Source organism: Phascolarctos cinereus, unplaced genomic scaffold (genome assembly GCF_003287225.1).
Source record: "Phascolarctos cinereus isolate Bilbo 61053 unplaced genomic scaffold, phaCin_HiC Scaffold_9;HRSCAF=440, whole genome shotgun sequence".
Lineage (NCBI taxonomy): Eukaryota > Metazoa > Chordata > Mammalia > Diprotodontia > Phascolarctidae > Phascolarctos > Phascolarctos cinereus.
This window is the reverse complement of record NW_027556402.1, coordinates 149,691,162-149,711,236: the sequence shown is the minus strand read 5'-3', so window position 1 is coordinate 149,711,236 and position 20,075 is coordinate 149,691,162. Positions and strand designations below refer to the sequence as shown.

Here is a 20,075-nt window from a genome sequence, read left to right as displayed (position 1 = left end):
AAGGCCATTCCTGAAGAGTTAATTCTTAATCATGAATTTTAATATACCACACACTCTATTAAAAGATTAATAGCATGATTGGTATTACCTGGCTCTTGTAAATAAAATACTCCTTTTATCTGTTTATTTTTTCAGCAGGAAGAACCTATTTGTTTAATTATGACACATAAATTGCAATATTTTACAAATGCTCTTTTGTCATACACATTTGCTTTGTTACAAAAGCAAGATTGTTGCAGTAATACTTTTTATACACCAGTCATACTGCAAAAAAAAAAATGGTTAAAACAATACAAAATGAGTATTTCTGCAAACATGGGGAAATTTTTATGAAATGGAATCGGTTGAACAAATGCCAAGGATGGGCAGGTTGACTACTTAATTTTATAATTCAATTTTTCTATTTTGTATTGGTATATGCTGCATTTTCTGATTCCAACTGCTGTCCTGTCCAATGAAATTTGTGAATCTCTTAGATGCTTTTTACACATAAAATCAAACTTTCATACAGTGTGTGCTTTATTGTACCCTTTTGTTAGGGATTTCGTTAAAATAGTCTAACAGTTATAGTCATTCCTTCTTATGCGTTTAAAGGTCTGTATATCTTTTAATTCCTCCATCGTCTCCAAGGCTCTCTGTGAACAATATCCATGAAAACCTATAGACTGTGATTTATACAATTATTCTAAGACATAGGTTTCCCTCAAGTGCAGTGAATCAAAGAACCAGAAACTGTTAAATGGCCTCTGATTCGTGGCCCCCTTTGGTCCTTATGACTTTTTTCTATTCTTTGTCATTCATACAATTTTGTGTCTTTTTCAAATTACAATCAACCTGACACACAATCAGGTATGGACACAAGAAATGCTCGAACGACTGACTTGAGGACATAGAGCTATTTTAGCAGTCACAGAACTGTAGTTCAGTCAATGTTTCCTTCCCTAGTCTCGTGGTTTCACCCCAGTGTAAGGTGTGTTTTCCTTTGCTTTCCTAACACAAGGTGTTACATGCTGCAGTAAACGATTGAATGGAAAACTTCTGAAGACTAGTGCCAAAACCATCAGCAGTATTTCCCAAACCCTATGTGCAGCTTCTGAAATGTAGAATTTGCTGTAAATATGTAAACTTTATGTTAGCTTGTTTATCCTAAGAACACAAATAAAACATCATTTTTTTTATTTTTTAAAAAATGCTTACATTTGAAAAGCTTACTTTGTACTGCAGTTGAAAACATGCAAGCTTTCAGGAATCTTTTTATAGTCTGTTGTCTTTAAGCAGTTGTGGAAATCTGAATCTATCATTTATGAACTTTGGTTGTAAAATGAAGACAAAGCAAACCCCTTTATTTGGAAATAATTCTTTGCATTCTTCTCCAACAATTGGAAAACTAAAAATACCAGCATATTTTCCAGAAAATTAGTTCTGCTCTTTCACCTTGGCTTTTCTAAATCTTCTTAAGCCACAAACCTTCTAAGCATCTGGATTCTCCTTTAGAACACGCATATATTTATATATTATAAAAGAAAAAAAAATTTAAAAGTCAATGGAATTGTCTTGTACTCAAAATAATGTGCAAAACCGACGTGTCCATTTATCCAACTTGTTCACATTCCACTGTAAATATAAGTATCAGAGGTTGACCTGTTTATCATTCAGTCTCCTGATTCTAACCACACCGCCTTGTCCCCTCTTTGCTCCTCACCCATGCTCTGCTCCCTACCTTCAAAACTGTGTTGATAATAAAATGATGAACATACAAAAGGTGTGGGCTCATTTGTGGTTCACAAAATAGCTCATCAAGGTGGCCAGAGATCAGTTGCATAAATACATCTATGGTTCACTTGGCAGACAGATTCTGGTATCTTGGCAAACATTTGTTAATTGCAAATGAATGTGCTGGGTAAAGAAACTGAGTTTAAAAAAGGTTATGCCAGAAAGAAAAAAAAAAAGATATGCCAGGACTCATAAAAGGAGTGATTACTGAGTTTTAAAGTGAGATGAGGTATGAAAAAAATGTTGTTTCACCCAAGCCTCTCTGCAAGACAACAGTTTGCAGAGTGGTTACTGATCTGCATTGGTAAAAGGATTTTCCTCATTGGGATTTCCATATGCCAATGAAATCACAGGTCCAAACCAAATTTTTTTTCAAAAACATGGGATGAAAGCAGGCATTCTCACTGAAGAGGAAAAACACACACACACACACACACACACACCCTTTATACTGGACCTGACAAGTCTTCCAAATACTATAAACGTAACTATTTCATTAATTTATTCAGAATGGAACATTTACCCCAGAGGGCATGACATTATGTATAGAACAGAGAAAGCTATCAAGGTGCAAATCAGAAATTGTTCCTGCCCTAAAAAAGAGGCCAATCATGCTGAAATGACCGCGGACAAAAAATTCAAAACCACCTATCATTAAGTTCAAAATTACTACATAAATGTTAAGGGGATGCTGCACAGTGGAATTATCAGACTTTTGGGTTTCCACATGGCGATTACTTCTGAATGCCTAGTGCTATGGGCCCATGTACTCTTCCTTTTTTCTCTCTTTTTAGTATCTGCTTTTCCTCCTTACTCAAATACCCACTTTCACCCTCTTCCTCACTTACTTCTCCCCACCACCCCACTATTCCCTTCCTGTTCCACTTGCCTTGCTTAAGCTAACAAATGATCAGCCATCAGAAAGGAAAAAGTATGCTAAAGTATGCCAGAACTCCGTCTACTACACCATTTAGTTGCCTCTATATAAAGTTACTGGGTTTGAGTTTATGAATTCAGAGATAAAACTGTCTTACTCATTTAGAATTTCCTTAAAAGAACCATGGCAATTGTCACATTTAGGAAGACAGTGTAACTGCTATGTTGGGGGGAAGGAGGAAGGAAACTACTTTGGCAATGGCCTCAGAAAAAGCTGAGAAAATTAGGGCAGTATTAAAGAAAGGTGTCATGATTGTAAAGACTCCCTGCTCAGGGAGTTATTAAAGCTGTCTGCCAAAGGAAACAAGGTATTCAACAGGAATCTGAGGGCTGTCAATGAAAACAAAATGGTTACTTGAATTTTAAGTGGATTACAATTCAGTCCTGCTCTAGTGCTTCATTCATAGTGAGAAGTTCTCAAAGGCTTTGCTGGGGGAGTATGAACTCTAAGAGGTCTATCCATGGTAAGTGTAGTGACAGACTGTCTGTCCACCACCTAAGGACCAGCCTTGCTAAATTTCAGTCATAGCAACCCTTAAACATCATCTACTACATATTAGCGGGCAAGATATCTGAATCAGTGAAGGAAATAGTCATAAAGGGTTTAGATTATCTCTTAGACTGTCACAGTAATCCCATGAGGTTAGGTTTTCATTCCTTACTTTACTGGTTTGGGTTTTTGTTTTTTTGGTTTTTTCCCCATCAGGTCTCTTTAAAACAATTATTGCGCATTTCAATACACAAAAGAACAAGAGGTCTACACAAGATGGAAGGAACGAAACAAGAATTTAGTGCCTGCTATGTGCCAGGCCCAGTGCTAAGTACTTTACAGATAGCCCATTTAATCCTCACAATAACCCTGAAAGGTAGGTGGTATTATTATTCCTACTTTATAGTTGAGGAAACAGGCAGTCGGAGATTATAACTGACTTGTCCAGGCTCACAGCTTGTATCTGAAGCTGGACTAAACTCAGGTCTTCCTGGCTACAAGGCCAGAACTCCACCTACTACAACATTCAGTTGCCTCTATATAAAGTGTAAGTCTGTTATGAAGGGTTTTTTCCCTTAAGAATTATTCTATATTAAACTGGGCAATTAACAAAAGTAGTGTCCTCTTAAGCCCTTTGTTTTATTTACTATTAAAGGAATAAAAAGTGGGTTACTGGCTCTGGAGTCAGAAGCCTTGGGTTCCTGGGTCACCTTGGGCAAGGAACTGTTTCTTTATCTGTAAGATGACATCAGGGAGGGAGAATGGGAGCTAGATGGCTTCCGAGGTCCCTTTGAATACTAGACCTGTGACCCTGGTTTTTTTTTTCTTCCAAGTATATCACTAACCATTAACATGCCATCCTCATCTTCCCTTGTAACAAATATGTCCTATCATATGGCCAGATTTGAGGAGGTATATCTATTCTGTATATTTTGAGTCCATTCACCCTGTCATAAGGTGGAGGTGGGGTTCATCAGCAGTCTTTTGATACATCATACACTTTGATACCCAGCTTTGATCACAGGTTTCAAAGTTGTTTTTCTTCATGCAAATGAGAAAACTGAAATTTGGCTGCTGGTGGTTGAAAGTGTCAGAGGTGGAGTTTCAACTAAGTATCCACTGACGCCACATCATGCATTCTTCCCACTACTCTCTGCCAGGTTTTAGTAAGTCACTTCATCTTTATGGATCATTTTCTTTATAAAATGAGGGGTTTGAACTAAATGACCTCTAAGGTCACTTCCAGCTCTAAAATCCTACTATTCCATGAGGAGAGAAAGACATCTCACATGCCCTGCCTCTCAGAGCAAGTACGCTGGACTGTGAGGCTCAGGGAAGCTGAGATGACCTGGATGCCAGGGAAGAGAGGCACAAGGAGGTGGGAGACCAGTGAAAAGGAATTTGAAAATGGAAGATAAACTTTCCTTTCCAAAACTTTGGTGAAGCCAGTCTTACAATAGGGGGGGAAAAAAGGAAGTTATATTTTTCCACCCTCGTTCCTACACCAAATGACCCACTTGTCTCAGGAGCAGAACTCGGGCTAGTACCATTAATATCATACATTACATTATGGATGAAAACAGCTTTTGGAAAGCTGGCATGGGAATCTAACATTGCCTCAATAAGAAAATGCAGAGTTCCACATAATTTATAAAATAATATTTGGAGCACAATCTGTCCTAACCTGGAACACTGGGCTGATCAAACCAAAGTTCTAGTCATATGACTATTCCTTATCTGTAAAACTGGGATAATAATAACTGTCATGCTTATATCACAAAGCTATCATAAGGACCAAATGAGATGTTTACAAAAAAAGGTTTTTTTAAATTACGAAGCACTATACAAATTTAATATAACATTGTAGAAGGCGACGTGGTATAGTGCTGAGTAGGAAAGCACATTGTAAAGCTATGCAAATATAAAATATTTCACTCTTGTTTAGCATGTTGTTTGTAAGAGATTACAACTGGTACAAATTGATTTTTTCTATAAGATGGTCCCTATTCAAAACTATTTGCCAAAACGTGAAAATTGACAAAACACATATTCACCTTACCAAAAGTTACAATATCATCTGTCCTCCAAACAGTACAGATACTGAATCCTTTTATTCTTATTGCCAGACTGTACCTGAGATAATATATCTAGAGCTGCCAATCTCAGGTATTTCACACCAAAATGATACCTTAAGTATTTTCTTCATTTGAGTTTAACGAACTTTCCCAACAGAATTCCTATTTGGTTTCATTTGGCACATATGTGGACTCTTCTATACATAGAGAAAGGCATGTGGTACAGTGGGAAGTGCACCAGGGTCACCTACCACTTATTACTGTGACTTGGAGGAATTCACCTCTTTACCTGAAACTCTCTCATCTAAAACATGAAGAGGTTAATCGATTGGGCTTCTAAGGTCCCTTCTGGCTCTACATCTACAAATCTGAATTCAAATCCAGCCTCAGACATTTTTTAGCTGTATGATCCTAGGCAAGTCACTTAAGTGCTTTCTGCCTCAGTTTCCCCAACTGTAAAATGGAGATAATAATAACACCTACCTTGCAGATGGTTGTAAGAGTCAAATAAGATAATATTTGTAAAGTGCTTTTACCATGTGCCTTTTTTTTTTTTTACTATGTGCCTGGCATACAGAAGATGCACTATAAATGCTTGCTACAGTCATCATTATTATTACTTTTAAGCACCTATGAGTTTGCCAGGCAATATGCTAGACAATGGGGATACAAAGACAAAAATGAAACAGCCTCCTGCCCTTTAGGGACTTACACTGTCAAGGAATATAGATGTACACACATATACAAAGTACACAAGCATATACAAAATAAATACAGGGCAAAGTCAACATTGGGCACCAGCAGCTAAGGGTATCATAAAAAGCCTCGCGTAGAAGACATCTGACATGAATTTAGAAGGAAAAAGAAATTAGATGAGACGCAGAAGTGAGGAGGGAATCCACCTCTGGCACGCAGGACTGCTCATGCAAAGACAAGGAGACAGGAAGTGAAATGTGAGGACAGTAAAGAGGCTCATTTGGCTGGACTACAGAATGTGTAAAAATGAGTCAGATATGATTAGCCTGGAAATACATACTCATCCAGGCAGCTGATTTAATAGAAAGCTGGGAAACATGGCTGGCATGTTTGATGATAAAGGTAGTATCCAGATCCTGGCAGGCTTAGACCACAGGGCTGAATCTAATTAGATGAAATTTAATAGGATTAAATATTAAGTCTTATAGTTAGGTTCAAAAACTCATCTCTACAAATACAAAACGGTGGAACTATAGCTAGAGAGCAACAAGTCTGAGAAAGATCTGGGACTGAAGCAAGATAATCAAGAGGGATATGACAACCAAAAAGCTAATACGGTCCTCCTACATGGCACCAAGAAGCAGCGAGGAAGGTGACTGTGCCACAGTGACTTCAGACTTCTCAGGCCACGTCTGCAATACTGTGCTCAGTTCTGGGCTCTACAATTTCAGAAGGAAACTAATAACCTTTAAAGTCTCCAGTTCTTGTCCTGTTTAGCTAGAGTGAGAAATTAGGAGTTAATAATGGATGTCACAAAGGCAGTTTTCAAGTCAATGAACAGGATTTCTGAACGACTAGGGCAGTCCAAAGGGGAATGGCCTGTCTTGGGGGCCAGACGATCCCCCTCATCAGAGGTCTTCAAACAAAAGCTCAATGTTCCCTTGTCAAATATATTGTAGAGGAGAAGCTTGCTCAGCTAAGGTTCCTTTCTCTCTCTGGGGTTCTATGAAAATGTGCACATATGTGTATATAGATTTAAAGTTTGTGAATAATAGAGTCATTAAGTGCTACATGACATTATAAATTTGTTTCTCAAATACTTTTTAAAACAATTCATAAACCATATATATGTATATCGATGTATATGTGAGCAGATACATAATGTGTATGTATATGTGTGCACATATATAGATATAAACATATACATGAGGATCACTGCATTGTTCTAAAATTAGATTTAAAACACATTTAAAATTACTAATCCATCACATATGGCACTATTATTTACAAACTTTTAAATATTTGTGCTTAGAATGTTTACATTAACTTGATGTATTTAGTACATACAGCAGGGCATTTTTCTAAACAGATGTTTCTAAAGATTTCTCTACAAAAGGCTACATAAAACAAGTCTTAAAAAATATAAAATGCTATTATGATTTTTCATATTTACTTTTTTTATGCTTTTCACACCAACCATAGTAGCTTTTCCTAACCAAGCAGACACTTTCATCTTTCTAATCTCAGATACTGCTGCTTGCTCAGATCAGCATATTACATCCGTGTATCCCCTGGTTCTCTGAGCATACTCTATTCTTGCTGCCATCTCAGTTGTAGTAGTAAGAGTTTGATGATTCTGATATCCATCATTTCCAGTCACTTCAATTGCAAGATGACCTTAAAAGACAAATTGAAGGAAAAAGTCAGGTTGTCTCATAATGGGATATTGGTATAATGCTAAAATGAAATGCTTTTTAAAAGATGAGAAAAAAAAGTATGAAGAACTATGTTATTCTACTATCATGACTGCTAACTGACATATGTCATTCACTTCAGGGATTGGGTTGATGAGCAAAGCTAGACAATTTCACTTGTCAAATCACTGCTGTTGAACGCATTCTGTGGCCTGCCTAGAAACCCTGTGGTTCAGAACTGAAAACACAGAATGTTAATACTGGGAGGGCCCTAACAGCAGATCTAGTCCAACCTCTTCTCACTGACAGATGAGGAAACTAAGCTCCCAAAATGAAATAACTCCATCAGGTATTGATTCCAACTCCAATATCTCTTTCATTTCACTCTACCACCTTTATTCCACATCACAGACTTTAGTCTCTTGCTTTTCTACACTATTAGCCACAAAGTCAAATCACATCAATAAACACTGATTCGGTGCCTACTTTGTTTCAGGTGCTGGGCTACATGTTGGGGACATAAAGATAAGAAAAAAACACGGCCCCTGTTCCCAGGGAGCTCACAGTCTAACAGGGGAGACATGCAAACCACTATGGGTAAATAAGGCATACACAAAAATGGAGATAACTAATAGAAGGAAGGCACTATTGTTAAGGGGGATCAGGAAAGGGGATCAGAAGTAGGATTTTAACTGGCACTTGAAGGAAGCCAGGGAAGCCAGAAATGGAGTCTCCACCAGAGCAAAACACAGGCACAGATACATATAAACACCAATTCCAGGTACTTGGTTTGCTAGTGGACACACGGACCTATCATTAGGGACACAATGACAATTATAGGGCACAAAAAGAAAGCTGGAGCCTATTAGGAATTGAGAAGAATGGAATAATAGGAATGGGATGAGGAGGAACTTGTGGTTGAGGTGGTGTGGTGCCCATGACCCCAGCTATTACCTAACTGGGCTGAGCACTAATGACAGGCACCAGAAATATAAAATTATTCATTCATACTTTTTTCCCTCAGTCTTAATTTCTGCCACTTAATTATTGTTATATATTGACTATATAAGTCCACATCCAAATATAACAAAGATAAAAAAAACTATTATAATTATGTATAACATGACAGTCTATGAAAACAAACCTATTATTTTAGGTTACTATTGTTACTCAACATTTACATAACTGTGAATATAAAGTGCTCATAAAGTACTATCTTAAGTATGCCATTTTATCCTAATTCTACTTTAAGAAATAAAAGCTAAGTGTTTTCCAAATAAAATGCTTCTGGAGCCATTTTAGCTCATTTGTCCATTAAAAGATGGATGTTAGACACTTTTCTTTAATGCTACAGTACCATCCTATAAGAATGATATTCAACAATAATAAATCCTAAAGTTAAAATGCAGTTTTATTTTGAATAGGCACTAAAATCAAACAAGGACAGATCTGATAAATTATGTATGTGTGTATAACCCACAGTTATTAATTCATTTCTTAACTCCAAAGCAGCAGATTACTTGTCAAAATCCTTTTCCAACTCTTGATATAAAATATTAAAGAAAATACAGGAAATAATAAAAAACAAAACTATATTTCACTCATGCGGCTCTAAGGATAATAAAACCCTGAAGATTAAAACACACATACAAACTTAAACACAAAACTGTTCAATAACATGACAATACCTTATTAGCTGCTTCCAATGAATTTATTAAATTCTGCAGTTCTTCTTTATTCATTTCAACTGAATACTGTTTAATGTCACCATTTTCCTTTACATCTAGATCAAGGTTCAGAAGCGGCACTTGCAATGTGGCAATCTTATCACTAGACAGAGCAAGCTATTTAAAACAAAGATCATAGTAGTTAGGAAAAAAATCAAACAAGACAGTATTAATTAAACATTTTGAGCCTAAGAGAACAGCATATTTTTAGAGGGTAACTTTACCTGCTATGAAGTGTGGAAGAAACTACAAGGAATAAATAAAGCAAATCCATGTAATATCACAATCATGAGGCTTAACTAATGAACAAGTAGATGCCAGCCTACTTTCTTTTCTGCCTTCCACAATTATTAAGTGCCTACTATAAGCACAGGCACAAAGTCTTAGTTTGATGCCTCATCCTGGTGTGGAAGATGATCCTGGGTTCTCAAAGGCCAGCCCAGCCCAGCTGAGCACAAGTTTGGGCAGCTTCCAATACACTAGAAAGGCTTCAAGGGTGGCAATGGCACTAATCTGACTTCCGAGGACCAGCCTACATAAGTATGAAGAGGCTCAACCCCAGGAAGCTCTCCCCTTGAAATCTAAGTCTTTGGTTGTGGCAGCTCATGAAATAAAAACAAATACAAAATGGCCCTCAGTACTACAAGACCACTTCTGTTTTTGCAGGGATAATGCTAGATGGGGATAAGAATTGCAGATTTTAGGCCACATATAAACTTTGACTTGGTTACTGGCATTCTAAATGTCATAGCTTTCTCCAATGATCAACAAATAGGCATGTTATTTTAGCAACTGAATCACATTAATTTTGACATTTATGTTATCAGTAAACCAGAAGAAAAAAATAAGTTATGGCTAAATGGAAAAATGACTCACAGATTCTCTTGAAAAGGGAAATGAAGAAACTGGCAGAATCTGTTAGGTTATGTACTTAAAGGCAGTAAGAAACATCTTATGGAATATTTGGTCATCTCGAAAAGCAGTACTCATTGGTATTTGCAAAACAACCACTACGAAAATAACTGCAGCCTAACAGCTATCACAGAAGATAAAGAGATAGAGAAACTCTACAAAGAATTTGATAAGACCCTTCAAATTTAATTAGCATGTACTCTGATATTTGGCAACTTCACCACAAACACAGGAATATGTGGCAATGAAAATAAACTGGAAAAAATGAGTAAGGAAAAAAGGAATGAGAGAGGCTAAGACTTGGAGGCTATACAGAAGTCTCCTAAGTATATACATTAATATTTTCTTCAAGAAAAGAACTGGCAGGGGGCAACTAGGTGGTACAATGGATAGAGCCTTGGACTCAGGAGGACCTGAGTTCAAATCCAGTTTCAGACACTTGACATTTACTAGCTGTGTGACCCTGGGCAAGTCACTTAACCCCAATTGCCTCAGGGAAAAACAAAACAACAACAAAAACTGGCAAGTATTGGTCATAAAAATAATACCATTAATGTGAAACTGATTATATTTTAACAAGCCAAATATGACTCATCACTGATGAATCAGCTTTGTCCACTGACTCATTTCAGCAAAATTCAAAGGTATAAGTTTAAAGTGAGAAGGAACTAATGTGAAAATATGTTTAATAGGAATGTAAATGTTAGCCTACATCACATTGTGCACCGTTTTGGGGAGGGTAGTGGGGAGGAAGGGGGAGAAAAATTTTAAATTCAAAAGCATATGGAAGTGATAGCTGATAAATCAAAATAAATTAATAAATTTTTTTTAAAAAGAGAAAAACGTGAGAAGGAAATAAGGTAGGCAACAGACATGATACAATCAACTGATTGATACTGAAAATTGGGTAATGAACAGAAGAAAAGGCCCAGATTATAATAATTTCATACAGATATTTGCCAGTGTAAATCATGGGCCAAAACAAGGAAACCAAAAGAATTTTAAAAGTGCTTTAGTCTGCAAAATTGACTTATTTGCCAAGTGCAAAGATATGACAGCTAAAGGCACCGATACTTTTGACTATATTCCTTTGTAAAATCAGCTTTAATAAAGCTTTCAGAGAAATCTAATTAAGCAGTCCTTTCAAGTGCATTTAAGGATGAAAATGATGGGGATAATGAAGAAAAGAAAACAGAAACAACCTTCAAAGATTACTAAAATAAATTATTTTCACAATTGAAGTCAATACAGCCACCATTCTAGGATTCTAACATCACAATCCTAGATGCACTTAGAGGAACTGGAGGTGGCACTAAAGAAAACAAAGACAGAAAAACCAGCTTCATCAGACTAAAGGTGGAATCTATGACAGAGGTAACCCAATTAAGAAGGCATTATAAAATCAATTTACAAGGTTATCTGAAGAAAGGAAAGGTACTAAAGGTATAGAAAAAACCTCAGACCTTATTAATTCAAGCCCCCACCCCCAAAAGGCTACTGAGAAAACATCTATTTCCCATTTATATAAGTTTTCTATGAGAATCAGAATCATCAAGGGTACTGCCTAACAGGCTATTAGTGGGAAATAGCCAAGCTTCCCCAAGCAATACTGTAAAGCAACCCAGATTTTTACTATTACACAAATGACTGAAAGATGTAGCAAATACAAGAGATCAGCAACCACTCCAGAATTTGGCCTAACCACTCACACAGGAAAAACCCAGGGGAAAAAGAAGGTCTATTTCACAAATTAGGACATCTAGATAGCTACAAGACCTAAAGAATTTGTCCATCAGACAGAGAGAGAGAGAGACAGAGAGAGAATGAGTGTGCAAGTGTGAGTGAGTGTGTGTGTGTGTGTGTGTGTGTGTGTATGACAGTACAAATGGACAAGATAGGACCAAAATTTGATAGGAGAGAAGGCTAGACAAATTCAAACAAATTTGCAAACAAATTGCAAAGCTCACTTAATAACTCCAAACTCTCAGAAATAAAGGATAATTTTTTAATACCAATATTCTACTGGTGTTATGTTATGTTATGGATGTGTGTCACAGAACACTGTAGCCTCTCAAGAACTAAAAAAAATGAGTATCACACAGAGGGCGATGGAGAGGCACATTGCAGAATAGTATCACAGAGGCATTGTATAAATGAAAAAGAAAGTGAGCTGTCCATACAGTGAGAGTCAGAGATCACAGGTTAACAGCTCAGTTCATACAATATCATGAAAATGTGAGGAAGCCCCTAGAATGTTGGGTGGATCCCCCTACAGCAAATTTATGGGAATATAGGGACAAAAGTAAGCAGGATGGCAGTGATTTGCACCATGTAGTCTTTGATCCAGTGACAAGGGCCTCCTTGCTGTTATTCTAACAAGATACTCCATCTACCAACTCTGCTTTTTCACTGACTATTCCCAAAATCTGGAACTTTCTCACTCCTCGAGTCTGTCTCCCAGCTTCTTTCAAGACTCAGCTAAAATCCCACCTTCTAACAAAAGCCTTTCCTAACTCCCTTTAATATCTTCCCTCTATCTGCAGTTTATCCTGTTGATATCTTGTTTGCACATCATTGTTTTCATATTGTCTCGCCCATTGGACTGTGAGTTCCTTAAGAGACAGGCTGTCTTTTGCCTTTCTTTGTCTCCCCAGTGCATAGCACTGTGCCTGGCATATAGTAGAAGCTTAATAAATGTTTACCGATTCACCAGAGGGAACACAAAATTTGAGTGTTTCAGAAAAGAGTCAAGAACTTTCCCAGGCACTGAGATGTGCAAAGTTTGTATAAAAAAATAATCTTTCTCCTCATGAAATTTACAGTTTGACAGGGATATGACACATAGATAACTAAATACATAATATCACATGTAAAATGCACTAGAAAGGCATAAAACAAAGTACTACAGGAGGACCAGGGGGAAAAGATCACTACTGACAGGAGAGGCTCAGGAAAAGCTTCATGGAGGAGGTAGCTGGGTAGGGATTCAATAGTACTATAATCCTACTTCAGAAATCTCCAATATCATTTCCTATTGGAAATTATTATGGTACTGTGAACAGGATGTAACAAAGATTTCACCCAAAAAAACAAACCATAATAGTCATAAGTACTTAAATTCTGCCCATTGCAGGCAAGTGGGAAGAAAAAGCATTCCAAAGATAGGAAAAAAGTGGGGGCAAAGCCATGGAGGTTAAACACAAGGAATGTTTGGAGACAAATTCCAATCCGGTTGTCCATCCTGAAATGCCTTCCTCGATAAAAGAGGGCAGAGAAAGAAGAGTAATTTTGAGCACAAGGTATTTAATCAATAGTGATGCCACAGAAAGAAACCAAGAACAGGTTTAGAGGGAAAGATAATGATAGGTTTAGCAGAAAAGATAATGTTTTAGCCATGCTGAGTATGAGGTGCCAGACAGACAATCAGGTGGATATGTCCTACAGGCAGCTTAAGATGTAGGATGTGACTCAGAAGGGAAGCCAAAGCTAGAGATGTAGATTTAGAAAGCACATATATAAAGTTAAGAGTTCAGCCACTGCCAGAGAGAGGATATATAAAGAGAAAAATGGGCAAGGGCAGAACCTTAAAAAACATCCACATTAAGAATAATTACTTAGAACTACTTCCTGGAAGAACAAATCATATACCACTTCTCTAATATTTATGAGGCATAAGCATTTTAGTAATCTAACTCACGCTGTTCTGAGTTAGGATAGCAATACATGTGTTTGACTATTTTAATATAATTACATACTTCTATTTAAGACTTAAAAGATAATAGACTTCAAAAAATTATTTTACCTAAACAGATTCTAAAAATAATATACTTTAGATATGTATCATAAAAAGGAAGAAACAGCAATTTTACTGAATTTTTAAGTGATCAAAAAATAATTTCAACATATAATGCCAATTATATACTCTTACCTTTAACTGCCAATCAAAATCCTGTAATTGAGCAGAGGAAATGGCAATTATTTCTCCTAAGAGAGCTTTCCTAATTTCATCTTTCCGGCTTTTCAAACACTTCATGATTGTTTTCTGATGATCTGAGCTTAAGTGATTCAATTGCTCAATTACCTTTGAAATTTAAAAAAAAAGTTTAAAATTAAAAGTAGAACATGCATTTAAAAGCGAAATAAAACAACATAGTCTGTATGGTCAATAAAACATAATCAGAATAATTCTGCCTGATATTTTCAAAATTTAATTTTTCCCAGTAATTTTTAGAAATAAAAATTTATCCCATACCCAGGGTGTTCAGATTTGCAAACGAAGGAGTCACAACCAGCCAATGAGAAAACACAAAAATTTTTGTACCTCAAGTTTCTGTCTCAGTTTCAAAGAACACAGGATTTGTAATCCTGAGATTAAGTCCTAGATCTGCTACTTAACTACCCGTGTGCCCTTGGGAAAGTCAGAACCTCTATAAAATGAGGGGGCTGTGCCAGATGACCACAAAGGATCTTTCTAGCTTTAACTACTATAATCCATTTGTTCTTATCTATTTGCTCCCTCAGTAAAATCCTAAACAGGAAAATTAAAGCTAGGTAGAATATGTGAAAATTCCAAGTTCTGGCAAATTGGTTGCCTCCCACTGCTTCATCCTCTGGTACCAACAACTCAATAAGCAATAGCCAAGTTTGAGCACAACTCCAAAATGCTTTCGAGCTGGGATCAGTTTATGAACCAATAAACTAAGAAATAAATATGGTTAAATATTTCCTGAGCATATACTTCTTATAAACCTTAGATTACATGCTTTAGGGGATAAAGAAGGAATAACATACTCATCACCCTCAAGGAGCTTCCAATTTAGTAGAGGAAATTGGCTATGTATAAAATAATGATGATACCAGATACCTTATAGCTTTTTTTTTTTTAAGGCAATTAGGGTTAAGTGACTTGCTCAGGGTCACACAGCTAGTAAGTGTCAAGTGTTTGGTCTGAGGCCAGATTTGAACTCAGGTCCTCTCAACTTCAGGGCCAGTGCTCTATCCACTGTGCCACCAACTGCCCCCAAATAGATACCTTATATCTTGTACTATGAACCTGTAAGAATTATGCCAGAAGTACTAAAGCTCCGAATGAGCTAAGGGTGATGGAGAAAAGTAAAGATAACAAAAAGGTTTTCTTTCTTTCTTTTTTTTTTTTTAAAAGCTATACTGGGGAAAGGAGGAGGCTCAAGGAAAGAACAGGCCTACTCCTCCATGGGGATAGAGCAATGATAACTAACAAAAAAGGCAGAGCTATTCAACTCTTCTTTGGCTGACATATTCTCTAACAAGGAAGATCTTCCCAAGTCAAAGACAATAAGAGAGCATCTAGCTGATGTTCAACTATTCTAAGCCAGAAGAACTACATCCTAAGCTACTGAAAAACTAGTAAAGGTATTTATTTTTAAATATTTTATCATTCAAAATTTTATTATCAGAATAGCCTTCCTAATTACACTGAATTCATGAGATTTCGCTATGTCACAAACATGCATCAAGAATGGCACAGGTATCACAGTGTATCATAAATTGTTCTAGAATTCAGCCAACAAAAATCTAAGACGCTTATTCCAAAAATGACCAATTTGAGGTGCGATTACCTTTTCAAAATCTTTATTTTTACCAATGACAGTTTTGAAAAATTTGGAAAGATCTTCCAGAACATTAATCCACTCTGCTGAATCCCAAATGTTGTCATAATCCTTAAACTGAGGAGAAGTACGGCCACAAATGCCATCAATTACTTTGTGAAGAAGCTGTAAAGGGGGGGGGGATTATTTCATTAAATTCAATTAGTACATTTGCTTTTACTTCAGCACTCACATATTCTAACAAAAGCACTCATAATGTTTTAACAATTCAAAATCTAAACATTTTTCATATAACTGGTTTACTGAAAAGTTACTCAAATATTTCAAATATTCTAGAAATGTCACTTCTTTAAAAACCTGAAAGGTAGGTGACAAATATATGAAATTCATTTCTGGTCTTTTCCTACAAATTATAGGGCTGCTTTACCAAAGTATCTTCTTTTTACGAAGGATTCCTTTTTAGAGATAAGGTCTTACAGTATCAAATTCAAACCACTTCTTCATTCTCTTTGCTTTCAAAGATCTGTAAACTCTTAACTATGTTGTCCATTGTGTCAACATCCACATCTGCTCCCCAACCGACCAAAGTTTAATCCAATTCCTTTATGCTCTTTTTACACCAGGCATTTACAAGTTAAAACCAATTTTACATGTACCAGATATAAGAAGTCAGAGCATAAAGGTTGTCACTACCAGGAACCCAATCAAAATAACAAAAAAGTGGCCCCCGTTCCCCTCCCCGATCCCTTCAAAACTAGGAAGGCAACACTGGTTCATAAAATATTTTTGACTACATATATCCACGTCTGTACCTAGTGAAATACACAGCAGCTATCTTGTTACAAATGATGGAGAAAAAGAGAGGACTGATATTGGGACATCTATGGGGCTAGCAATTATAATTTCAGGATCCAGCAGTCAAGAGAACTCCTTTACCAAAAATCCAATGTACGTGTGACTACAGAACATTTCGGAGAATCACAGAACTCAGAAGAGACTTCTAACTTCACGAGTTAACTGATTCAACCCCTCCTCGGCAAGCCCATTTCAAGGAAAAAAAAAACCGAACTTTGCAAAACAACAACGAAAAACTTTTGCTGAAAGAATATCCCTTGCTAGACTCAACCTAATATTTGGTTGGCAAAACATGGTCCCTTTAGCTATGACAGTTCGCCACCAAGCTCGGGAGTGCTAGGAGGGGCAGGAGGCGGGGCGGGCGCCGAGCTCAGCTGACACCGCGCTCGGGCCTCCTCGGCTTCCCGCGCCTCCGCGCTCCCCCTTCACTCCCACACCGAAGAGAAAAAGAAGGGCAATGGCGGGGTGCGCGACGGGAAGCCTCCGTCGCCTCACCTTAGGCCCGAGTTCCGCGGGCAGCTTCTCCAGCCCCCGCAGTGACAGCTCCTCTTCCGCCTCCATTCCCCTCAGCAGGGCAGAGACACCTGATCGGCAGATCACGTGACACTAGCCCTATTTCCCCAAGCTCCCATAGGCTCAGCCACAAAGAGCGGCTGCTTCGCTCACGTGATCTCTGACGACCCCACCCCGTAAATTCCAGGGAGAAGGAAGTGGAGAGATTTGCGCATGCGTGCGTCCTAAAGACATTTTTCTATTTTTTAGCGGGTCATGAGCGTACTAGAATGTTACACCTGGCAGGGAACCTGAGATATTGACCTCACTCCCTCATTTTACAGAAGCGGAAACTGAGGCTACTACTTGGCTGCTAAAAGGCAGTGCGGTACAGTTGTGGGGAAGAGAGAGGGAAGGAAAGGGGGGGAGAGAGGGAGGACAAGAGAAAAGGAGAAAGGGAGAGATAGAGGGAAGAAGGGAGAGAGAAGGAAGAGGAGAGGAGGAAAGAGAAGAAGGGGGAGAGAGGAAGAGAGAGAGGGAGGGAGAGAGAGAAAGAGAGAAGGGGAGAGAGTGAGGAAGGGGGAGAGAAGGAAAGAGAAGAAGAAGGAGAGAGGGAGGGAGAAAGGGAGGAAAGGGGAGAGAAGGAAAGAGAAAAGGAGAGGGAAAGAGAAGGGAGGGAGAGAAAGAGAAGAAGAGAAAGGGAGGGAGGGGGAGAGAGAAAGAAGAAGAGAAACGGAAGGAGAGGGAGGGAGGTAGAGAGAGAGGGAAGGAAGGAGGTAGAAAAAGGGAGAGAACCAGAGGGGGAGAGAGGGAGGGAGTGGGAAAGATTAGTGAGACTGTAGGGACGATAGAGGGGGTAATAGGCTAGAGATAATGGGAGGATCACTTGTGCATGTGGAAGAAGGCAAGGAGAAGGGCCACTTTGTGTGAAGGAGGGGTGAAGGCATTGGAGTGATGTGAGATGAAGTATTGGAGAGAAGAGGTAGTGCTTGGTGAATGGCCTCACTTTTTCACTGAAATATGAGGCAAGGTTCTCATCTGAGAGGACAAGACAAGGAAGATTTGAAATTGATTAGAAGATTTGGCAAAAGTTGCTGTGGTGGGTAGAGCAAAGAAAGAACTAGGTTTTGAGAGGCAATATAGTAAAGTGTATGTAAATCAGAAAGCCTGAGTAGGAAGGGGTCCTGCTTTGATACTTCTATGTATTCATGATTAAGTGAGCAAATGAGGCTCCCTGAGCTGCACGTTACTCATCTGAAATTTTGACACAATAATATTTGCACTACTTAACCTTACAATGCTGTTTTTAAAAAGGCACTTTTATATGACATAAAGGGGCTATATAAATGAGTTACTGCAATTTAGAGGTCTATAGGCTACATAAATGTGAGCTGTTTTTATAACCAGCAGTTATTTATTACAAAATGAAGCAGTACTTCCAAAAGTCTGCTAACCAGTGAGATATATTACATTTCTTCACTAGACCAAATCTCAGTTCATCCAGCATTTTATTTTAGTGTAGCAATTTTAGAGTTTCTATCACTATATTAAAATCTAGCTTTTCACTAAAGTAGTTTCCAAGGGCCTATTCTGCTGCACTTTATTGAAGCAAAACTTCGGCAGTTTCAGAAATCATGATAGTAGAAATTAAAGATGCCCCATGTAAGAAGGATACATTTCACAAGGTATTATGGGGGTTTTTTAGACAGAAAAAAATGCTGATAGGATATTGCATATGGTTGCTTTATCATTTGTTTTCTGTTTTTTATCTGTTTTTTCTTTGTTACAAGGAATAGGTTCATTGAGGAAATGGTTCATTGGTAAATGACTACCGTAAGCAACAGAAGGCACCAATAAAATGTTTATTTAAAAATAATCCTGGCATTCTTTCAGGAAGGATCTGATTTCATTCACTCATAAATAGTAAAGGAACATTGATTCTATATACATTTGTCAAAATAATCCTACAGACTCAACTTTCTAAGAAACTACCTGTAAAAGCATCCAAAATTACTTATGCAATCTAGATCAAACTCAATTGCCAAATTACCTTTCATCATCACTTTAGATTTCATGAAGCTAATATCTAACTCTTAAATAGAACTTGTTTATTTATAGCAATGACATACATATATACTAAGTGTCACAATGGGTAGAGGATGGGACTTGAACTTCAGTAATTAGAACCTGAGTTCAAATCTTACCTCAACACTTACCAGCTGTTTAACCCTGGACAAGTCATTTAACCTGTTATTTTCCATTTCTCTATCTGTAAAATGGAGATAAGCCAAAGGGCTTATTGTGAGGATCAGAGATAATACAAAGTACTTTGTAAATGATGAAATGCTGTAGAAATGCCAGCTATTTTTTTTTAGGTATTCTAATTCTTTATGTATGGGATAAACAATTACTTGAAAATAAGTTTTTCTTCTCTCTAAAACAGTTTAGGAATTTTTACATAGATCACAAAGATATTGAAGAAGTACTATATTGTAATACATCAACTTAAAATGGGCAGTTGAGTCATCTTCATTCCTGACAAACTCAAAACACAGGATTGAATGTAGAAACTAAATGAAGAAAGTTGGAATTTATTTTTATTAAAGTGTGTCATAAACCTACATTGTTGTTGTTTAGTCATTTTTTTAGTCCAACTCTTTGTGACTGCATTTGGGATTTTCTTGGCAAAGAAAGGAGTAGTTTGCCACTTCCTTCTCCAGCTCATTTTACAGATGAGAAACTGAGACAAACAGGGTGAAATGAGTTACCCAGGGTCACGAAGCTAGTATGTGTCTGAGGCCAAATTTGAACTCAGAAAGAAGAGTCTTCAGGATTCC

The 20,075-nt window shown here is 37.4% G+C and overlaps 1 protein-coding gene across 1 annotated transcript; it reads right to left on the bottom strand.

The window, feature by feature from the left end:
* Positions 1-1,159: 1,159 nt before the first annotated feature.
* On the bottom strand, positions 1,160-17,359 carry COMMD8 (COMM domain containing 8). The gene is made up of 5 exons (XM_020990618.2): positions 17,242-17,359; positions 15,901-16,056; positions 14,232-14,384; positions 9,353-9,508; positions 1,160-7,647 (listed from the first exon to the last, which is right to left on the bottom strand). Exons 1-5 carry the CDS (start codon positions 17,305-17,307, stop codon positions 7,627-7,629), a joined length of 552 nt encoding a protein of 183 aa, XP_020846277.1. The 5' UTR covers positions 17,308-17,359; the 3' UTR covers positions 1,160-7,626.
* Positions 17,360-20,075: the final 2,716 nt, after the last annotated feature.